General features: G+C 40.7%; 1 protein-coding gene across 4 annotated transcripts in view; it reads right to left on the bottom strand.

Moving 5' to 3' along the window:
- The window catches only part of LOC140549669 (mediator of RNA polymerase II transcription subunit 13-like), a 139661-nt gene that overhangs the window by 45662 nt on the left and 72966 nt on the right, over positions 1 to 21033 (bottom strand). For all 4 annotated transcript variants that reach the window (XM_072673422.1, XM_072673443.1, XM_072673435.1 and 1 more), the window contains exons 3-4: positions 13134 to 13218; positions 11363 to 11446 (exon numbers count right to left, since the gene is read on the bottom strand). In XM_072673422.1, the coding sequence (XP_072529523.1) occupies positions 11363 to 11446; positions 13134 to 13218 (169 nt within the window). The remainder of the gene's footprint in view (positions 1 to 11362; positions 11447 to 13133; positions 13219 to 21033) is intronic.

Raw genomic sequence — 21033 nt, 5'->3', positions numbered from 1 at the left:
TATTATGTACTATGTGTACAGTGTTCAGTACTAGGTCTAGTACTGTTTATTTTCTGCATTACCATGTTTCTTGTTGGTCGTTAAGGCTTTGTATATTAACAATTGAAAAGCTCAATATAAGTATAATTTATTGTTATAATATTGTTATATTAATAATAATAATACAAATAATAATAAAATATAATATGTTATAATAATAAATGTGCACAAGCCATATTTTATCCAACATGTCAAATTAAGCTCGTAAACAGTAACTATACAGTTAATTAAGCAGAAGTGCTCTCTGTGTATGATTCGTGCCCATTTTCACTTAAAAAATTAACAATGTGGCCAGAAGTGCCTAAACTTTTGCAACGGCATGCCTGAGTAAAAAATGAACTCATTGATAATTTTGATGTTCAACTGAATTAATCAGTAACACACCATGTACTGTGTCCCAAGACTGCAGACTATTTTACAAGAAAAAGACAGAAAATCGAAATTAGCTTTGGAAAAAAAAAATTGAAATTTAAGAGCAAGTGTTTGATGTAGTATGTAAACACTGTTCAAAATGTATCAATTGATCAGTCCATCTAATCCATATTTCCTGAAGTTAAACAAGGTGGTTAGAAGATCTATGGTGGTCAAGAAAGCAAAATGTAGTGCCGACCAGAAACAGCACTGCCATTGTGTCGTGACTAGATGGTGGTTGGTGTGGCGCAACAGATAACACCACTAGCTGCCAGTGAGCTACCACACCACCTGGGAGACTGGGGTTAGATTCCAGGTCTGGGTGACTATGCTGCACTACACCAATAAGAGTCCTTGGGCATGACTCTGAACGATAAGAGTGTCTGCTAAATGCCATGAATGAAATGAAATGACTAGATTTGCAGGGTTTCTGAAGTTGCATTCGTTTTCTGAACTTGCATTACATCTGTAAAGTTGTGAATTTACGTTATGCGCTGTCATTTTGATTAAAACATCTTTCGGATTTTGAAGGACGCAGGCCACTTTTGCATTTTGCGGCTGTTGGGCTTCTTACACCACTGTATGCATCAGCTCGGACTGTCTTTTCAGTGAGGCACAATACAGGCCAGCCAATAAGACTAGGGGTCAGCTACATATATATTAATCTTAAAGATGGCCTAGACTGCATTCATTTGGTATTTTGAATTGTTCTCTGCATACACAGGCAAAATTCAACTAAATAGAAAACGTGAATTTGGATGAGGAATAAAATAAAATGACACCCATTTACAACCTTCTTTACAAGTTTCACAAAAACTTTTTTCTTTAAATACGTTTCACACATCGCAGTTTTGCTGTAATAGCTGCTTAGACGACTGTATATTAGTCTTAAATTTGCCACACTTCTGAGGTATAAGAAAATCAACTGTAAGTGTAGCTGTAGAGTTGCCTCTGCCCGTCTTTGAATTGCATTTTTCGAGCTCATTATTTTTAGCGGGATAGATGTTTATTTTATTATTTCTCTTTGTAATGTAAATTACACAGCATCGCATCAGTCGCATGTGCCAGTTAGGGTGACTTTAGACCCCCAAAAAACAGCGGCTAAAGATCTAATTAAACAACATGCTATTAAGGTGTCACTGGTGGGTAAACAGTGATAATCAAATTACAAACAAATCATTTTCCCCTTCCAGCAGAATTTCGTCGAGGTGATTATTGTTGCCGTCATTTACTTTCCATTTCACATCCAAGCAATCAATGCCGCATAAAGAGATAATACTTACACGCGTGGAGCCGATCAATAAAACAATAGCAGAAAGCCAATCTCCTCTGCTACTGCTACACTACCACCCCAGACAATTAGCAGTCTGTTAAGAAGAAGCTAGGAAGCTTTTAATAATGCACCATGTTTCACAGGCATAAAACAGAATAACAATTCGGTTAAGATGATCAAAGTCAGTTCGCACTGTAGCTCTTTAACTTTAATTACTTTGCCTTTAAAGGGCCCATATCCTACTTTTTTGTGTTCAGTTTCTTTCCCTGAGGTCCATTTATGACGTTTGTGTGCTTTTGAGCACCAAAATCACCCATCATTTATTTTTACACGACCGTCGTAATATTAAGCAAGTACAGGGAATAGTTCGTAATAACACTTTTCGGCCATAGGCTGTTTAAGGGGTTAAACAAGCAATGGTGTGGCCGGTATGACTATCAGATTTGCGGTGTTTCACCTTTTGTACCCTAGGTTTATTAGCCTGTTATTAATCATAATGCAGACACTACTATGAATTTTTTGGTAAGAGTTTGGTGAGAGCATGTTTTGTGGAGTCCCACAGGGTTCTACCATGGGGTTTCCAGACATTATTTGGGAGAGAACTGCAGTTATGAGGGTGAAGAACTAAAGTGTGGGCTAATGTACAGGGTTTAAGAAGTTAACTAAGGTGTTGCTATGCTTCAGGAGTGTTGTAGAGACACACTGTGTGCTGGGAAAGGTGGTTAGATGATCTAGTGGAATTAAAGCTGATTGTAGCTGAATGTTCCACGCCGAACATTCCAATCCCACCGGTGGGACCGTTCTAACCAGGGACTAGCCACGGCAAATCCCACTGATGGGACTTTACTTGCAAAAGGGCTAAACAAAACAATAAGTGTTCACCAAATGCTGATGATAAAATATCTGCTATTCTGTACTGAATTGAACACAAACCAGGTATCGACTAAAAGCTCAGAGGCTCAGAAGCTCAGAAGTCGCACTTCCTACAAAACGTCATTGGCTTCTTACTCACAGCTCATAGAAACAATCACATGGAATTACAAAAGGCTCTAGTTATTGACTTCTGTTAGAGACTTAGCCACTTCTAGGGGTTAATTATAGAGATGAAGGGTGAAGAACTGCTCTCAGATCAGTAAGCTTGTGGTCATTAGCTGCTTTATTCTTTTTTTTTCTTCTTTTTTTTTTGGTGCCTTGGTTTTCCTGAGCTGGGTAAGCAGCGTGGAGTGACCCCGTGATGTAGCCTGACACCCAATGTCCGTTGCCAAGGAGATGGCTAATGTCTCAATGTCATTCCTCCCCCCCCACCCCCCCGGCCAAAGTGGGCTAGGGAAAGCGTCCAAAACACACACATACACTCTGACATGCTCACATGAACACACTCCGACACACCAGAAACAGTCGGCGCGTGTGGGATCACATGCACAAAAGGCGTTGCAGCACTGAAGTTCACCTGAGATCAGTTCAGATGTTCCAAATGCACATATCGGCTCAGGCTGCCAATTTATGCGCCGCTCACCTAAACGCATTCGCAGGCAGTTTATATAAAAGGCAGCCTAATCCCGATCAACACAATCCAATCCTTCAACTGCCACACTAATGCTTAATTTATAAGCCCTCTCTCTCTCTCGCTCTCTCTCGCGTCCCCCCTCCTTCTCTATCTCTCTCTGTGGGAGTCTGATGCAATCCGTTACCAATGTACAGTGCGCACTCTCCCAGACACAAAGAAAAGGAGGGGAAAAGAGAGAGAGAGAGCGGAGAAGAGGTCTGGAGGGAGAGAGAAATTTATATATATAGAGAGAGAGAGAGAAAGGGAGAGAGAGAGAGAGAGAGAGAGAGAGAGAGAGAGAGAACGAGGGAGGAGAGAAAGCGAGAGAGGAGGAGGGGTGCAGCATCTCTTCAGAGATGTGATGGTACTCCCCGTGCCCTGGGCAATACAAGGCAATGAGACTTAACTAAGCTGTGTGTGTGTGTGTGTGTGCGTGTGTATGTGTACGTGTGTGTGTGTTGTTGCGCCCCCTGCAGGACAGCTGCGCCCCTATGTTACGCTAGAAACCAACACAAAGAAACATAAGTCGTGAGAAGTGAGAGTGGATGGGGGCAACATAGCATCACATAGTGTGTGTGTGTGTGTGTGTGTGTGTGTGCATCATTGACCGGATTAATGCATGCAAATACATGCCAGCTTGCGTGCTTGCTGGGGAAAGGTAGCGTGATTTGGTTATTATTTAACGTCCATGTATTCCAAATAGGGTGAGAGAGGTAGATAGAGAGAGAGAAAGAGAGAAAGAGAGAGAGAGAGAGAGAGAGAGAGAGAGAGAGAAAGAGAGAGAGTCTGCTGTGTGTGCATGTGTCTTGGCGCATATGGATTTCTGTGTGTTAAGGAATGGCATGTTATGTGTGTGTGTGTGTGTGTGTGTTTGTGCCCGACATCTTTCTGTCTCTCTCTCACCCTCTATCTCTCTCTCTCTGTCTAGGTCTCTCTCTCTCTCTGAAGCAGGCTGTTCAATAATTCACTGCTTGGCTGTGTGTTGGACCCTGCGGGCGGCGCAGCAGCTGACAGTGTGGCACAGACAAAGCTGTCAAACTAGAGAAGAATCAGGTGGGTTTAACAGGGTCTAGCCCCCCTACCACACACACACACACACATTTGTTTTAATACAATTTCAGGACATGGGGTCATATCCATCTTTTTCCTTGTTGTTGTTGATTATTATCATTACTGTAATATTTGATTTATGGTCAATAATTACAATAAGGCTTACACACACACACACACACACTAGTCACTAACATTAGAGGGTCATTACTCATTTCAACTGTCTCAAATAGTGGAAAACACCACCACTCTACATATGGGAGACAATTCTCCATCTGGGTTGAAATGCAAGGTATTTTTATAAAACTGTATTTATGCATTTCATCTGTGTTTCACTTCATATGCAGATTATAGTGTGAATTTATAAAGTATGTTTTGGTAAATTATAATATCGTAATATCATAATATAACACCTGCTGTGCAAAAGTCAGAGCTCACTCTTGATTTTGCTAATTTCTAATTATATAATAATTGAATTAAAACATTCAAATTAATAAGTTAAAGTTTTTATTTTTTTAACATATTTAACTGTATCCAAGTTGTTGCATGACTTGGAACAGAAAATTACACGAATAAACATCATATCAGACGTTTCAGTTTATAGTATAGACTTGCTTTCAGTTATTCTTGAGTTGGAGTATTATTTCCTGCTTCTCACCATTCAAGTAATCCAAAGCACATTCAATGATGCTGAAGTCTGGACTCTGGGGCGTCCAACACCAGCAGTTTCAGCAGGTGATCTTCTTTTTTGTCTGTATGCTTTTCTCAGTAAGAGCTTCCTGGTCAGTTTCACATTCATTCAGATCCACAGCGGGCAGTTTTTCTTTTTTTTTTTGGCCAGTTGCAGGTTGGACAGAAACACCTGTAGATGTTTTCAGATCTGATGTAAGAGAACAGTCTCTCTCAAAGCTGAACGCTTTAAGTGCTGTTTGTCTCACTGGGGCAGTTTTGGCAGTCTAACAGTAGCAGTGGCACAGTCGTTAGGGGTCTCACTGTCCAGTTTCGGAAACTCCTGTTATTTCTTTCGATTGACTTTCTATTGATTTCCTTTTGACTGGAAATTATATTCCACATACGAGTGTATGTATAGAGTAACCCTTACACTAACCAGTATCCAGTATCCAAAAACAAATGATTTTAGTCTTTCAGCTTTAAAGGGCCCATCTTACACTTTTCTTGTGTGTCCCTAATGTTTGTGTGGCTTTATGTACCAAAGCTGTTACTGCGCCTTTAAGAGTAATTGATGCAAATGACCTCTGTTTTCACTGGCTGCCCTGCACAGCACCTCGCTCAAGACTCCTTATAACCTGGGTGGAATTAAACCTATATATACACAAGATATATACATTATATACACACAGAAAATGTGCTGTTTTTGTGACATCACAAAAATGAACAAATTCAAAACAGCCTGTTTTCTTATCAGTTTAATTTCCACATATGAACCGCAGGGAGTCAACTGTACGGTTTGGAGCGTTTTCAATGTTTTTATACTGATTCATGTATATTATTTAAACTAACAAGTTGAGAAATCAGAGTTATCTATAATCTGATGTTATAGATTAGATTGCTCTGTTTTCTCTAATTTTACTACAGTCAAGACATTGCTGGTCCTCATGATGTCCAAAAACCAACAGACATGCACACACAGCAGCCCCATCCTAATGACAGACCCTCTCCCCACTCTTAAGAGCTCAGCAGGGGAGCCCTCCAAATCTGAGCTCCCCGGCATAGCTCTGATACAGACACACATATACACACACACACACACACACACACACATGCACGCACACGGTCACAAAGAGACAGATGTAAACATCTATTGAGTCTGAACTTGTGCACATCTGTCCACATACACATACATCGCCCTACATTTGCACATACACATTCCGTCACACTTCACACTCGTCCAAAGACCTTTTCTGTCTTCATCTTTCCCTTTATACACACACGCAGACACACACACACACAGAGACTACTAAGCCTCTCTCTCTTGAGGGAGAAGACGGCTCCTCATTGTTCTAAAGGGAGTCAAGGGGGGTCAAACTCACACAGACGAAAGAGACAGAGAGTGACAGAGAGTGTGTGTGTGTATATGTGTGTGTGTGTGTGTGTGTGTGTGTGTGTGAGCGAGCTGTAGACAGATCTTCCACACTCAGACAGATTTGTGGATCTCCTAGTGCATAGTCATGACTCTGAGCCATTCCCTTCCATCCCTCCATTTCTCAGCGGCTTCATTTGCTCCATCTTTCGTCCACTAAGCTTGTTAGACGTAAGAGACGTTTAATGCAGAACTCACGTCAGTTTATAGTCTGGTGTCTTTGTTTTACTCACTGTCAGAGGCTGGCAGAGTCGCCATGGGCCTGTTTACACCTGGCATTAACATGTTCTATATCTGGATAGTATCTGGATCTCTTTGGACCAGTTTCTGTTTACACGTGTCATTTAAATGCGTCTCCAGAGTGACCAGGTAAGATCTGATTTTACTTTCCAGCATAAAAAGTACAGCAGCACACGTTTCACCCTTTCCTGAAAACAAAGGTTCCTCATTAAAATGTGAAGAGTTTAAAGGAATGGTGCGACCCGATCACCAAAAACGCATATTAATGCCAGGTGTACACAGGCTCTAACATAGCTTCTAACTGGTCTAATATCCCATCGGTGCAATTTTAGGGGTGGAGGGGGACCTTTTGATTTTTTGATTTTATGACCCAAACCATGAAGCTCCCTCCACCATGCTTCACAGTTGACATGAGATTTGACAAGACAAACAGTGCAACAAAAATAATAATCAGACCACATTTTATTAGCCATCTTTGCAGGTCCTTCCAAAGGATTCACTTACTTTTCTTTGCAACTGTATTCTACATTTTTGTAGGTTGTACCAAAAAGACAAAATTCTTTTGAAATGACCCCTTTCCCCTCTTTATCCCTCACTATAAACAGCCAGTTTTGTTGTGGTAGCTTTTTAAAGCCCCTGTCTACTACTCAAATAACTGGAAAATAATTGAATACTAAAAAGATGCCGGAGAGTAAGCATTTCCCAATGTTATATTCAATTAATATTTATGTACTGCAATCGTAGTAAAAAACCTGCAGCCAATCCAGAACTGCAAGGGCGTCAGATCGCAGAACGATTGGCAGTGGCATCAAAATGGGAACATAAATAACACCCCACCCCCGTCCCGTCCCATCAGTAGTGGTGCCGGTGTTATAAAAGGCAAACTGGTATATAAAATGCTAGCCAACTTTAATTACAGTCACTCAGTCACTAAGAAACCGAATGCACAGGTAGACACTCTCTTTATCGAGGTAGGTGACATAAACATAATTTGAATTCTGCCAGAGCATCATAAGAATGAGCGGACAGGCACTTGAGTTTAAATAATGTAGAAAAATAAAAATAGACAATAGACACAAAAACAATGAATGTAAAAATGTAAGAGTTGTGTAGCTTAATTATTATGGCTGAAACATTTTTAACAATGACTACTAATCATTTTTGTTGTAATTTTTTTAGAAATAAGAGAATATGGGCCTTTTTAAATGGACCACTACAGAGCTGGACTGTAGCTTCTAGTTGTTGTACCTACTTGAAATTAGGCAGCTGAAAATGACAATGAAAAGTCTGGGACCATTCTAACTTCAGCACATTTACACAAACAGAAACATCTACACCTGGTCTACCCCGACTGACCTTTCAGACGCACACCGAATAAATATCATTTGAAATAATAACACACTCTAAAATGACTCAGGAACCGGGGTGCTTTTAGTCCAAATTAAAGTGCTAAAGCTCCAAAGCGAGCGACAGAAGAGCAGCTCAAGTGCAGAATCAACAAACCAAAATGATCCAAAAACCATAAAAGGGAAAAACAATTAAATATGTCAACAATAGCATGTAGAATCACTGCTTTCTGGGTGACACCAAGATTTAGTTTTACTCTCTATAAGATGTATGAGGATTTCCTTTAGTGTTGGATACACTGGCTTTTAAACTCATTCAGAGTGCAATTTGAATTGGGAAGCGCTTATTGTTTGTTTGTTTTTTTTAATCAGGGAAACAATAAAACGTGTCTTACAATCCTTTTCATGCGTTTTCTTCCAAAAAACATACAAATATATGAGATACAATGTCTGCATTTTCAGCTTTGTTTGATTGCATCTGTTACTTATTAAGTAAATACAGCAATACCAGGGTGCCATAATAATAATAATAATAATAATAATAAAAAGAAATACAGATTAACTGTGCCATAGATATATACAATACAGTTATTGAGGGTTTTTACACAATATTTTTATTGAGATTATTGAGAGGTATTTAACATACAAGCATCAAAAATCAATTTTGAGATTTTTTTTTTTGTTATATCACCAAAACCTTCCCTCCACCCCTAGTTATTGAGTATTTTGAGGTGTTCTTTGATGTATAAATAGAATATGACAAATTGCTCAGGTGTGGTTTTACAAGCCAATTTACAACCCAAATATTTTGCCTCAAAATAAAATATGCTGATTTTCCACTGATGAGCTCTGCTTTTATTGGCTGCTTTTTATACCTGTAACGAGAACTGCTACTATTTTTTTAAATCTTTCGTAAGTCCTACTGGATAGTGCTGCTGTCCTCTTTGTGCAGTTAACTAGATGAAGAGACTGTAGTGGGGTCTGGTAGGATCAGCTTTTAGCCTAACACTCGGCTAGCACCAGGCTCTACCCAGCTATGTTTGCATTCTTCTCACAGCCTGTGCATGCAGGCCTCTTACCGGCTGGCTCTGCTGTGTAGTCCTTTCCTTGGTTGAGCATTTGCTGGGTTGAGTTTAAAGTTTGGAGGCGTAGATAAAATGAGTCACTGTTACGTAACAGTTATAATGTTTTGAAATTGGTTCATTTCACAGTATTGTTTTTTTAATGTAGATTTTGCTTTTGGAAGAGAAGTGTTTCAGGTTCTCAATATGTCACTTCCATGTACCCAACTCTCAGTATTTGACTATACAGCTAGATAAATACAGCTAGAACACCTTGCAGCAATGTAGATGACAGTCCCAATAGCATTGAGGAAACCTTGCAAACATAAAAAAGGTTTTGTTCATAATATAATTCAAGAAGGTAAACTTCTTTTGGTCATATATCGTCATATATTGTCATTAATTTGTCATAATCATTATATAAAGTGACAGTCTTTTGTGTTGCATGTCTGATCAGTGCAGAATATATCAAAGTATATCAAATTATTCAAATATTTTATAAGATCAAACAGAAAATAGAATACAGAAATGTCCAAATTTCGAGAAGTGAGTTCATTTATACATTCAATCCTTGGTTGGGGCTCCTTTACCATTAATTACTGCATCAGCTTGTGGCACTGCGGAGATGTTATTAAGCCCAGGTTGCTTTGATAGTAGCCCTCAGCTCGTCTGTACTGCTGCGTCAGATGTATCTCATCTTCCTCTTGACAATACAACCTATATTCTCTACAGGGTTTAGGTTCGGGGAGTTCACTGGCCAAGCAAGCACAGTAATATCATGGTTAGCAAACCATTTGGTAGTGTCCTGCACTAGTTAGTAGGTAGTAGTTTTAGCACTGTGGGCACGTGCTAAAACAAGTCCTGCTGGAAAAAAGGAAATCTCCATAAAGCTTGTCTGCTGGTATATGGCTGCGTTGCAACAATCCAGTTTGTTTTCTCTATAGCTCAAATAAGACACTTCTGACGGCGTCTCTGGTTTAGGAGTAGCCTGATATTAGGAATGCGGCAGTTGTAGCCCCTTTCCTGGAGATGTCTGCCTCATTCCAAGTTCCAGAATTGACTTTTCTTGACAATCCTCTCAAGGCTAAGGTCATCCCTGCTGCTTGTGCACTTTTTGTGCACCTAATAACTTTTCCATTAATATGCTTTGATACAGCACTCTGGAACAGTCAGACCCCTATAGCTTACCCTTCCTGTGAAGGGTGTTGATCATGGTCTTCTGGACAACTCTTCCCCCACATGACTGTGGTTGTGTGTGCTAAACTAGCCCAAGGAATACGCTGTATTTATACTGTTTGAATGGTAAAAACTAATTTTTAAATAATTTGAGACACTGAATTTCAGATTTTTCATGAGCTTTATACTACACTGATCGAGAGAGATAAACAAATGCACATTACAAATATGAGAAACATGTCATGTTACTGTAATGACTGTACAAAATATTTAATTTCACCGTTCTGTATTAAATTGTGAACAAAAATGATTTAAAAAAATAATCTGCAGTAGTTTTTCAATAATGAGAGTAGTGTAGGTTAAAGGGTTAAGAACTGCGAGAGCTTGGTGCACTTCGGTAAAACAAAAAACCTCTGTTTGCTTTTCTTGTTCTATTTCTCCATCTCTTTAATTCACCCTTGATCCTGTTTAATTAATGCAAAAGTCTGTTCCAGCGGAGCGAAAGTCTGTTCGTTTGGGTCACGGGGTGAAAAACAAGAGATGGAATTGCGCTGTGTTTGCGAGCACAACTGTAAGCATCTCATAGCAGTCTTTACAAATCAAAGGCAGCTTGAAACGCACACAAGTCAAACATTTGCAATTGAAATGGACTGACAGCCCACTAATTTGACTCCATTAGCTCTTTCCTAGCATCAATCTGCTCCTTTACACAAACACACACACACATACACACTCCTCTCACACCCTTGTGCACTTGGACCGTCTGGCACCCTCCCTCTCTCACACGCTGTCACCCCTGTCACACGTCTGTGGCGCGAGTGCTGCTCCCACCTGCAAACTTGCTGCCACTGGGCCGACGCATTCGCAGGTGGCACCGGCGCCTCCAGGGACGCCTAAATGCTCCCAAAAACGTTACCACATGGTGCAAACTGCTCTGACACCATGTCCGGAAAGCCCTCCGAAGAACCAACGGTGGCAACACTGCTCTCACTTCTCTCTTGTTCCTTAACGTTTCCTGGACCGTGGTGGAGGGGGCAGCAGAGGATGGAAAGGGAGGTTTCGGGAGCAGAGGAAATGCTGAAGGAAGGTTCTTGGAAACAGTAAAAGTTCTGGACTCACCTGGTGCCGAGGTGCTTCTCTTCAAGCTCGTAAGGCTTGACGAACCACTTGCCGATTCGCACAAAATCCTTCTCCATTAGGCACCTGGAAACAAACCATAGCAAAGATACAATAAAGTGATCAGATTTACACAAATTCTCCATTACTCCAAATCAGTCAACCAGCTAAGACAGAGAGTCTAAAGTGTGCTTTTTTAATTTGGCACCAGAGCTAGGAGGCTAATCGGGGCTGCAACATAATGATGTTTATGGACACCAAGGTGCAAGTGCACTAAGCCAGACAGTAAGCAAATGTTACCATAAACCCAGTCAGCTATCAGTCTTCAGATTGTTATAAACATAGCTTGCTAGCTTTAACAACAATATGGGTTCAGTAAAATTCCATAACCGCTAGAATTGTCTAGCAGGGGTCCTCAGTGGGTGGGTCTATCTGCCTCTCACCCCCCATCACTTAGCGTAGGTCTAGCCAGTAGCGACATCTGTTAGCTGACGTAACAGAATTGGCAGCAAGCACTCCCCTCAAAGTGCAATTTATTATCTGTCCAATGACGCTGTGTTAGCAGCAGTTCGAAAAGAAGCAGTTGGGTGGTTTAATTAAGTTTGGGGTTCTGCATCACTGAAATTTGTAGCTGTTTTATTATTATTATTATTATTATTATTATTATTTTAGTGTCTAAACTTAGAGGTATCTTTGAATTTTTAGCCTATTCAAACTAGATGAGGTAAATAGCAAAGCACTTTTGTAAGTCACTCTGGATAAGAGCGTCTGATAAATGCCTTAAATTTAAATGTAATTTTATTACAAATATTTTTTTTCAAACATAGCAGTTGTTTAGAATCAGATTCAACAAGTATTGTGACATACACAAAGAATTTGGTTCCAGCCATTGGGGTCTCTCAAGTACTATCTCTCTCTTTCTCTCTCTCTCTTTCTCTATACAGACAAAGTACATCAGGTTTCCAGCCAATTGGACCAAAATGAAATTCAGTCAGATGATGTGTATACAGTTATACACAGTTGTAAAGCACTGGTGTGCCACATTTTAGTTTTTGCATTAGAATTTTAATTCAGAGTCATAAAGAGGTATTACCTACACATATGAGGAGCAAATCCACATTTTAAAAAATGGGCATAGCTCAATAACTGAGATGTAAATTAAGTTGTTTACGTTGGTATAATGTGAAATGATTCGTTCTATAGAGGCTGAACTGTCACAGTGATGGTCTAATGCATTTAATGTTCATACAAAAAGCTACGTTAGAGAAGGTTATTCCAATAAATGGTTACAAATCCTTTGCCTGATGGTCGACAGTTTGTTTTACAGAGATGACATTGGTAACTGTCTAAATCAAGAGTTAAGAGTGTTAGCGACATTAGCCTAGCATCTCCATCTCCTGAAGCAAACTTCAGGAATCAAGCATGTCTTACCTGATCAACTGTATCTGGGGGAGTCATGTTGATCAGATGTTAATTAGATGATTAGATTTTGAAACAAACTGTCCCTTTAACATCTCAACACAGTTTGATTAGTTGTGGTACATGACTCTAGCAGTCCCAATGCAAAACTTGAGAGGAAAACTTCACACGCCGAACCTACACAAGGTGATGAACTCCAAATAGTGTGCAGATGACTCACAGGGTGTGGGAAGCTTCAAGTGAATTTCACACAGTAAAGCTTAACTGCTCTATGAAGGTGTATGAGGGTCTCGCCATTTGGGAATGTTTAGTCATGACTTTGGGCTGATGGGGGAAGTGTGTTTTGAGACTGTACCTTTCCAGTAGGTTGTGAATGGCCTTGAAGAGGAGTGTCCTGCACTCGTAAGAGAGCCCGCATTCCCACAGACCTTCTTCCACCACTGCAAACAAAAACACACACACACATTAGAATCATTGCTATCGGTGTACCAGGCCTCAAACCAGTTTGAGGAACAGAAATATAAACCGGAGACAGTATTCTGCAGCCTTAATCAACTGTTCCACAACATTTCAACATTTATGGGTTAGTAATAACTTTAATTCATTTTTAATTCTGAATGAATGAATGATGGTAAATTTCTGCATTTATTTTCTTATTTTCTATTTGTATCTTTTTCATATATATTTTTTATTTGCTTTAATATTTTGGATAAAAATAAAACAGAACGTATTAAATGGCAAGACACCACATCAAATATGCTTACAGAAAATAACCAGGCACAACATCATAGGCTGTAATGAAATGTTTGGTCCTGTCAATCAAGTTTCAGTGTGTTGTGGGAAGTCATTAATTCTTCTTGAGTTCGACTGCATCACAACGTCAGTAACCTTAATACCGGCTTAACTCCACCACAACCACGCAATCTCATCTATCACTGTATAACCACATTCTGCAGAACATTAAAGGAGCATTACTTAAAGCAGCTGTTTGCAAGATTTGGCCTGTCCTGCTCTTGGGCACCCCCTACAGTCGGGAAGTGCCACTAGTACATGCAGTTCTGTACAAGCAGAGAGTCACAGACCTGTCTCAGGACAGGGTAATATTACAGGACTTCATTACAGACTCAAATATGAGTCTGGTTACGCAGCGTTACACAGTTCTTGCGTTGTCCTGCCTGCTTCACCAAAATTACACAGTGCAGTTAGCAGCGTTCTCAGCCTGGAAATACATTTCTGGACGCTATTCTCACCATCACAAGTCGTCAAGTGAAGCATCACAATGATTCTGAAGCTTCTATTTTAAGATACAAATGCTACATAGTGTTGCTTTAATTCGTTGCTAAAGGCTGGATTTATACTATTCTATACTACAAAATGACTTTAAAAACTAGTGTTTTTTTGACTTAACAAGAAACAGAGGCTCAGCGTGGTCGAGTGTACTAAGGCACTGCCACTATGACCCGAATATCGCTGCTTCGAATGCTGGGTCATGCTGCCTGCCATCAGCAGCCAGAGCAGGAGAGAGCACAATTAGCCTGGCACAATCTAATCTACGAATCTAGATGCTTAACAACAAACTCATGAGGTTCCAGCAATCTGTTGTATAAAATCCTTGCTACGGAGCACGTTTCAATGTTCATCCATAGGCTACTTTTTTCATATGCAAATATATGTGCATTTGATCAAATTTTAAAGGCAAAAAACATTTCTAAACACAGCACTAACTATACTGTCCATTAATTGTTAGTTATGACAGATCGAGAAAGTTTATGCACACAAACAGAAATTTAAATATTTGTATTTTTTAATTATGTTCTAACCAGGTTTAAGAAACACTACCTCAAAATACTGGTTCAGCTTAGAGCAAGCTGATGTGTTTTCTATTCTATTCCGGAGCCCTGCCGCGCATCCCCACCCCCCAACACACCCCACCCCCCCAACACACCTAAGCTATTAGAGAAGGGATCTGACAGTCCTAATCAAAGAATCTCTCCATCTCTCCCTATTTCCTTTTTTTCCCCTTCGTCCTCTCTTTATTGCTAGCGCACATTCAAGGAGAAGATTCTGGCAGCAGTTGAAAAACACTCACTGTTTAACTTCAACCACAAGCATGTACATAAGGCAGGAGCCCATTTATCTCAGCAGTATGTTTGATTTTGCCTATAAAAACTCCATATATCATTAGAATAAGTGCAGATTAAGATTAATGCAGTAACAAGACAAAACAAGAGATTCTTAAAATCGAAAAGCAGTTCATATGTTGCGAGCTAGTTCCAGATTTCTTCTGCACCAGCAGATCACCTGAAATAACTTCATTAAGCACTGATTCACCAACTGACCAATCCAGATATTGGATGTCGCGTGCTGTTAAAGCTGGGCTTTCTTAAGGACAATTATTTCTGTCCGGATAAGACTATCACTCCTACCAAAACTTGACTCGACCTTGAACTGAAATCATACCTTTATTCAGGCACCTTTAAAGATATATCATACCTTTATAACTTAACTCATCAACAAACCTGAAGTTTACTTCATTTAAGATACACCACATCCAAATGTTTATGGACACTCCTTCTAATGAAAGCATTCAGCTACTTTAACTTGCACCCATTGCTGACACACAGTTTGTGTAGTCTCTGTAGAGAAGTACTGCCAATAAATTAGGACTCTCTGGAGCAGATAAATATGAAGCTATTGGCACCATGCCTAATGCCAGGGGGGATATAGTGGAAGTGGGTTTGCTGGAATGATGGGGCTCCGTTCAATACTTTTGGGATGAGTTGGGGAGTTGGGGATGAGGTAGGGTTGTGATCACCTGACAACAGCTGAATGCAATCGAATCCTCACAGCAATGCTGAAATATCTAGTAGAAAACCTTCTCTGGACAGCAGAGACAGGAAGTTTAAGTTAGGGTTAGGTTAAGGGTTCGGTTAAGGTTAGAATTAGGCTTAAGTGTAGATTAGGTTATCTTTAGGTTAAAATTAGGTTTATATGTAGAAGGTTAAGTTTAGGTTGAGGTTAGTATTAGGTTTAGGTGTGGCAGGCTAAGTTTAGGTTTAGGTTAATGTTAAATTAGATTTAGGTGTAGTAGGTTAAGTTTGGGTTGAGGTTAGAATTAAGTTTAGGTGTGGTAGACTAAGTTAAAGTTTAGGTGTAGTAGGTTAAGTTTAGGTTGAGGTTAGAATTAAGTTTAGGTGTGGTAGACTAAGTTAAAGTTTAGGTGTAGTAGGTTAAGTTTGGGTTGAGGTTAGAATTAGGTTTAGGTGTGGTAGACTAAGTTAAAGTTTAGGTGTAGTAGGTTAAGTTTGGGTTGAGGTTAGAATTAGGTTTAGGTGTGGTAGACTAAGTTAAAGTTTAGGTGTAGTAGGTTAAGTTTAGGTTGAGGTTAGAATTAGGTTTAGGTTGGTTTAGGTTCAGTTTAGGTTCGAATTAGGAATAGGTTACAATAAGGTTCAGGTTTGGGCTCAGGCAAGAAAATTACACTGGTTGCTTCATACCATTTTCTGTTTGTATTATTTAATTTCTGCATGTTTTGGTTGCGTCAGTAATTTATTTATTTACAAGAAGATCGAAGCACATCTAATACACACTGTCCAAATCCTGAAATTATTATTTAGTCACATATGTACAAATTCCTCATTCAGAACACCAGTATACAAATAACTAAAGCAGGAAGCAGCAATGTGTTAATTACTACAGACCAGACAATATATTTACAGTATATGTATATGCTCAGAAAATGCCAAGACAAGACCCCCAAGTCTTGGCAAGCTTTTATTTGGAGCTTCTTAAGATCACAAATTCATTCTGGAACTGCTGCCGTAACACTAAACATATGCATGCTAATCCATGCACACACAGTCACATTGCCCGTACACACACACACACACACACACACACACACACACACACACACACACTGACTCATCCAGTACCCGTAGAGACAGCGGATCAGAAGAAACATAAATATGGGCACTTGTTATGGGAATGGGAGAAGTGGCCAGTCTCCTCCGCAATCACAGCTAAACATGCAGGTTCAGAGTAAACATTCGAAGACCCTGCAGAGCCCCCCAATAACTCATTTACACCTGCCTCCAGATGTGTGCATCTTCATGCTGACCACAGCAAAGCCTATGTGCATGCTAGTGTATTTACTAATGAGTAAAATTACAGTCACTACTACTGCAAGTCGCATTGCTGACACAGATGTGCAAATGCACATACACACACAGCTTGTCTAGTCCCTGTAGAGAAGTATTGCCGATTCAATAGGACTCTTTGGACCAGCTAAACATGTACCTATTGGCACCATGCCTAACAGCAGATGTGGGGCAGAGGGGTATAAAGTCCTCCAGCACTACGCTGTGAAGCAGTGGAACTGTGCTGACTGGAATGATGGTGATAAGGAGGGGTGGTGATCATCCAACATCCTGACCTCACCATTGCCCTTAACACTGAATGCATTCTTTTTTTTTCACAGCAGCCACATGTGAACACACTTAAAGGCATAGAGATTGTGTAAAAATGAATGGGACTGCTTTTGGTTCATAAAAAAAACACACAAACACCGATGTCGCAAGTGGAAGGGAAAATGTGGGATGTGGCTCCTTAATTAGCAGCTTAGCACATATTAGCTAAATTGGACAGGTTTTACTTCTGTTAATGTACTGCAAGCGTGTGCTAAGGACATTTCTGGTTGTCACCCGCCTACTTCTGCCTGCACCGTGGGGCCTGTGCGCTCTGCCGCGTAGCTGTCAGCTCCACTTAGCCGCGGCCGCGGGAGGCTGCAGCGTGGCCTGAGCGTGCACACTGCCTGTCAGGTGGTCGCGCAGCTGTCAGGCTGACGCCGCTCACTGCCTTGTCAGCAGCAGCACTAAAAGGGGACGCAGCCACCGAGGCCCTGTGGGTCCCCTGGACGAGGCGAAAGGTAGCAGGCCGCTGCATGCTGGGGCTCTTTGTTCTCCGCCCTGTACCTGGAGGCCGCTTTGAGGGATCGCCTACAGCTCACGCCGTCACACGGGGGAGGAGATGTAGGTGGTCTGTTTGTTTAACCTTGCAATGATTTTTTGCCTCTATATCTTAGCAGCTAATAAACTGTGGCATAGTTTTGGCATAGTTATTTTTTTATAGTTATTTGTTCACTCATTACAAACTTTTGCATATGTCTATCATGGCATGCAAAGACACTGCTTCTTTATTCCGTTAAACTCTTTTAGGGAGAACGGAGGAATTACACTGTACATATCATAAAAAACATTCTTTAAAATTTCCGTTTATGATCCAAACAGACCATATCGCTGCTGTCCAATAAAAAACATCCATTTTTAGTTTTCTCAAGTGAACCCTGTAGCTGCTCTGTACACTGTAAATAATTCTGGATAAATAGCAATAGAAATGTTCTAAATTAATTGGAATACATTTTTATTTTACATTAAAATCCAATCAAAGCTATGAGCTTGACATCTCCTGTAAACTCACAATTTTGGAGATACATGTTCTTCATTGGACAGCGCCAATATATAGAAAGCGAGCTGCAAAAACAGCCTGATTTGAATTAACTGCTCCCGTGGTGTCAGAAAAACAAACAGCACATTTGAATATACTCATCTTTTCTGTGTTCAGTAGTTTATAGCAGTTGAAGTAGGGGTTTAAGGGGTGTGTCAGCCCAGGCATCTTTTTGAATGAGGCACAATACAGGGCAGCCAGTGCGACTGAACATACCTGTCATGTTCAACAAAACCTCAAGCTTAAACAAAAAAGAGTGTGTGTTTAAGACACTTCTAGAGACTCTTATTGAACCCTAGTCTGCCCCAGGAAAGGCGCCGTGGTTCCTTACTATGCTACACCACAGCAGCATCACCCTGCACACAGCTACACTATATGGATGAAAGTATTGGGACACCTTCATTGTTCAGACATCAAAGATATTAAAAAGAGCTTATCCTGCCTTTGTTGGTGTAACTGTTTCTACTGACCAGGAAAGTCTTTCTACTAGATTTCGGAGCATTGCTGTGAGGAACTGATTGCATTCGTTAGTGAGGTCAAGATGTTGGATGATCACCACATGATATACACATGATCACATGTATAGTAGTGGTTTAACCACCAGTGATTCCAGGCTTTGTTTCCCAACTGATAGAATTTAGGAACTACTCTGCCAGGTTGCACTGCTTTGTATGTAGTTACCAATTAGTAATCCTTAGGATGTAATACGTCACAAAGTGTAAGGGGTTTAAAAAAAAAAAAAAAGAAAGAAAGAAGTGCAGTTCTCCCGCTGGTGAAACAGAGCTTTTCCACAATAGCTTCAGATATTATGTTAGTAAAATAGTTACACACTGCTAAATTATTTTATTTGAGTTCTGAAACCGCTCCTAAGTGCTGCCAGTTGGGCAGTAATGTTCGTTAAAGACGTCTTAAAGACACCAAATGAAGCTTTGAACACTGCTCTTAAAACAAAGACTCGGAACTGGACTGGGATTAACATAGCCAATACCCGATCCATTACAATATGCCCGAATCTACCCCTCGAGACAACCCTATACCTAAGTATTGGTATCAAGAATCAATATCGTACACTTGGTTATGGTATCAAATTTCTGATATCGTGACAAACCCTTTTTCTGATGATCCATCATGACATTTTTATAAAATGCAAGGCATGACTGAAGTTTTCAAACCAGGCAACAAAAGCAAAAAACGGTGAAAAGTGCAATATGCAAAATTAGACTGCTTAGAACAAAAGAGCTGTAATTGTAGTATAATGCTTAGCTGGCTACTCGTTAGACTCGTTAGGCTGAGCATGGCTACTGTTGTCAGCACATGACCTTCTTTACTCTGCCTCACTTTATGTTGTGCTACAAAACACTGCTGTAAAATCCCTGGCTACTTTTGCTGAAAATTTACCGCTCCTGTTTTCAGATCCCTGATCCAGTAGGTTCTAGGTATCGAATCGGTACCGTCTCTGGTACTGCAACAAAGAGACAATGCCATGCTCTCACACAACTACTTACAGTTATGGGCTTATTTGGACAAACACACACAACAAAAGGTCCACACATCCACACACACACACACACACAGGAGGTGGGGGTGGGGAACGGGTGCGGCATGCGCACCTCTCTGAAGGTGGCCCGGGGGTTGTCATGTTCCCCTGCTTTGTTGATATTTCTCTCCCTTTTTTTTTTCAACGGCAGAGTGAATGAAATTTCCTTACTCGCCAGAATTCCCCCGTAACCATGGCAACATGGCCGGTGAGAACACACAGATCCTCAACATTCTATTTCCCCCGCCACCGCCAGCTCCCCCCCACCCTTCCTCCACCGTTCTACTGCTTCCAGCACTCCCGCCGCCTCCCTCTACCTCTACTTCTCTCTCTCTCTCTCTCTCTCTCTCTCTCTCTATCACACACACACACGTTCACTCACAGTATATTGTCCGTATTTTCATCATGATCTCTCTCTCTTCTCTCTCTCTCTCTCTCTCTCTCTCTCTCTCTCTCTTTCTGTATCTCCCTCTCTCTTTAACATCGGGCCACAGAGCGGAAGCACTGCCAATATTTTTAAGAGCAAGGGGGGTGCACATGTTCAGAATATCAAGCCTCTCGCTCTCTCACTTTCTCTCGCACGCTCGCTCTCTCTACACTCCCTCTTCATTGCCCTCAATGCCAACATCTTGCAAGTCTTCATCTCACTCCTGTTTAGCACAATCTCTCTCTCACACTCACTAACACGCTCTCTCGCTCTCGTGCTCTCTCTTACACACACACACACACAATCTCATGTCACATCCAGCAAGTGCTCAGTCTCACGGCTGTTTGTTTGGGTGCTGAAACTGCAAATCAAGACGTTTATACCCATAATAATATTCAGGGTCCTTTTATACCCATAATGGTGCAATGTTATTATGCTAATAACACAATAACTCACCTCAGCGAGCTGTGGGAGGACACTGGAATCAGCTAGGCGAGCATATGGGCCCCAAACTTTGCTAAACTGCCTAGCAACAGAGTGGGTTGCGCTCATAGCTACAGTCGTGAGAAGCCTCTGAGTACTCAAATTCTGCTTAACTGGTTCATTAAACATGGTCTGATCTTCACCCAGGTCCTACAAGTCAGTTAAACACGTTAACATGTTAAATTTGGAATCTGTTCATAAAGAAATGGTTTGGACGTTTAAAAAAATGGAGGCAAACTCTGCATCTTTTTTAGTGGTGGAGCGTAATGTATTTGCACCATGCACTTCAGTGGTCAACCACAC

This window comes from Salminus brasiliensis, chromosome 1, assembly GCF_030463535.1.
Source record: "Salminus brasiliensis chromosome 1, fSalBra1.hap2, whole genome shotgun sequence".
Taxonomy (NCBI): Eukaryota; Metazoa; Chordata; class Actinopteri; order Characiformes; family Bryconidae; genus Salminus; species Salminus brasiliensis.
The sequence above is the reverse complement of the archived record's forward strand: the minus strand, read 5'-3'. Positions and strand labels throughout refer to the sequence as shown.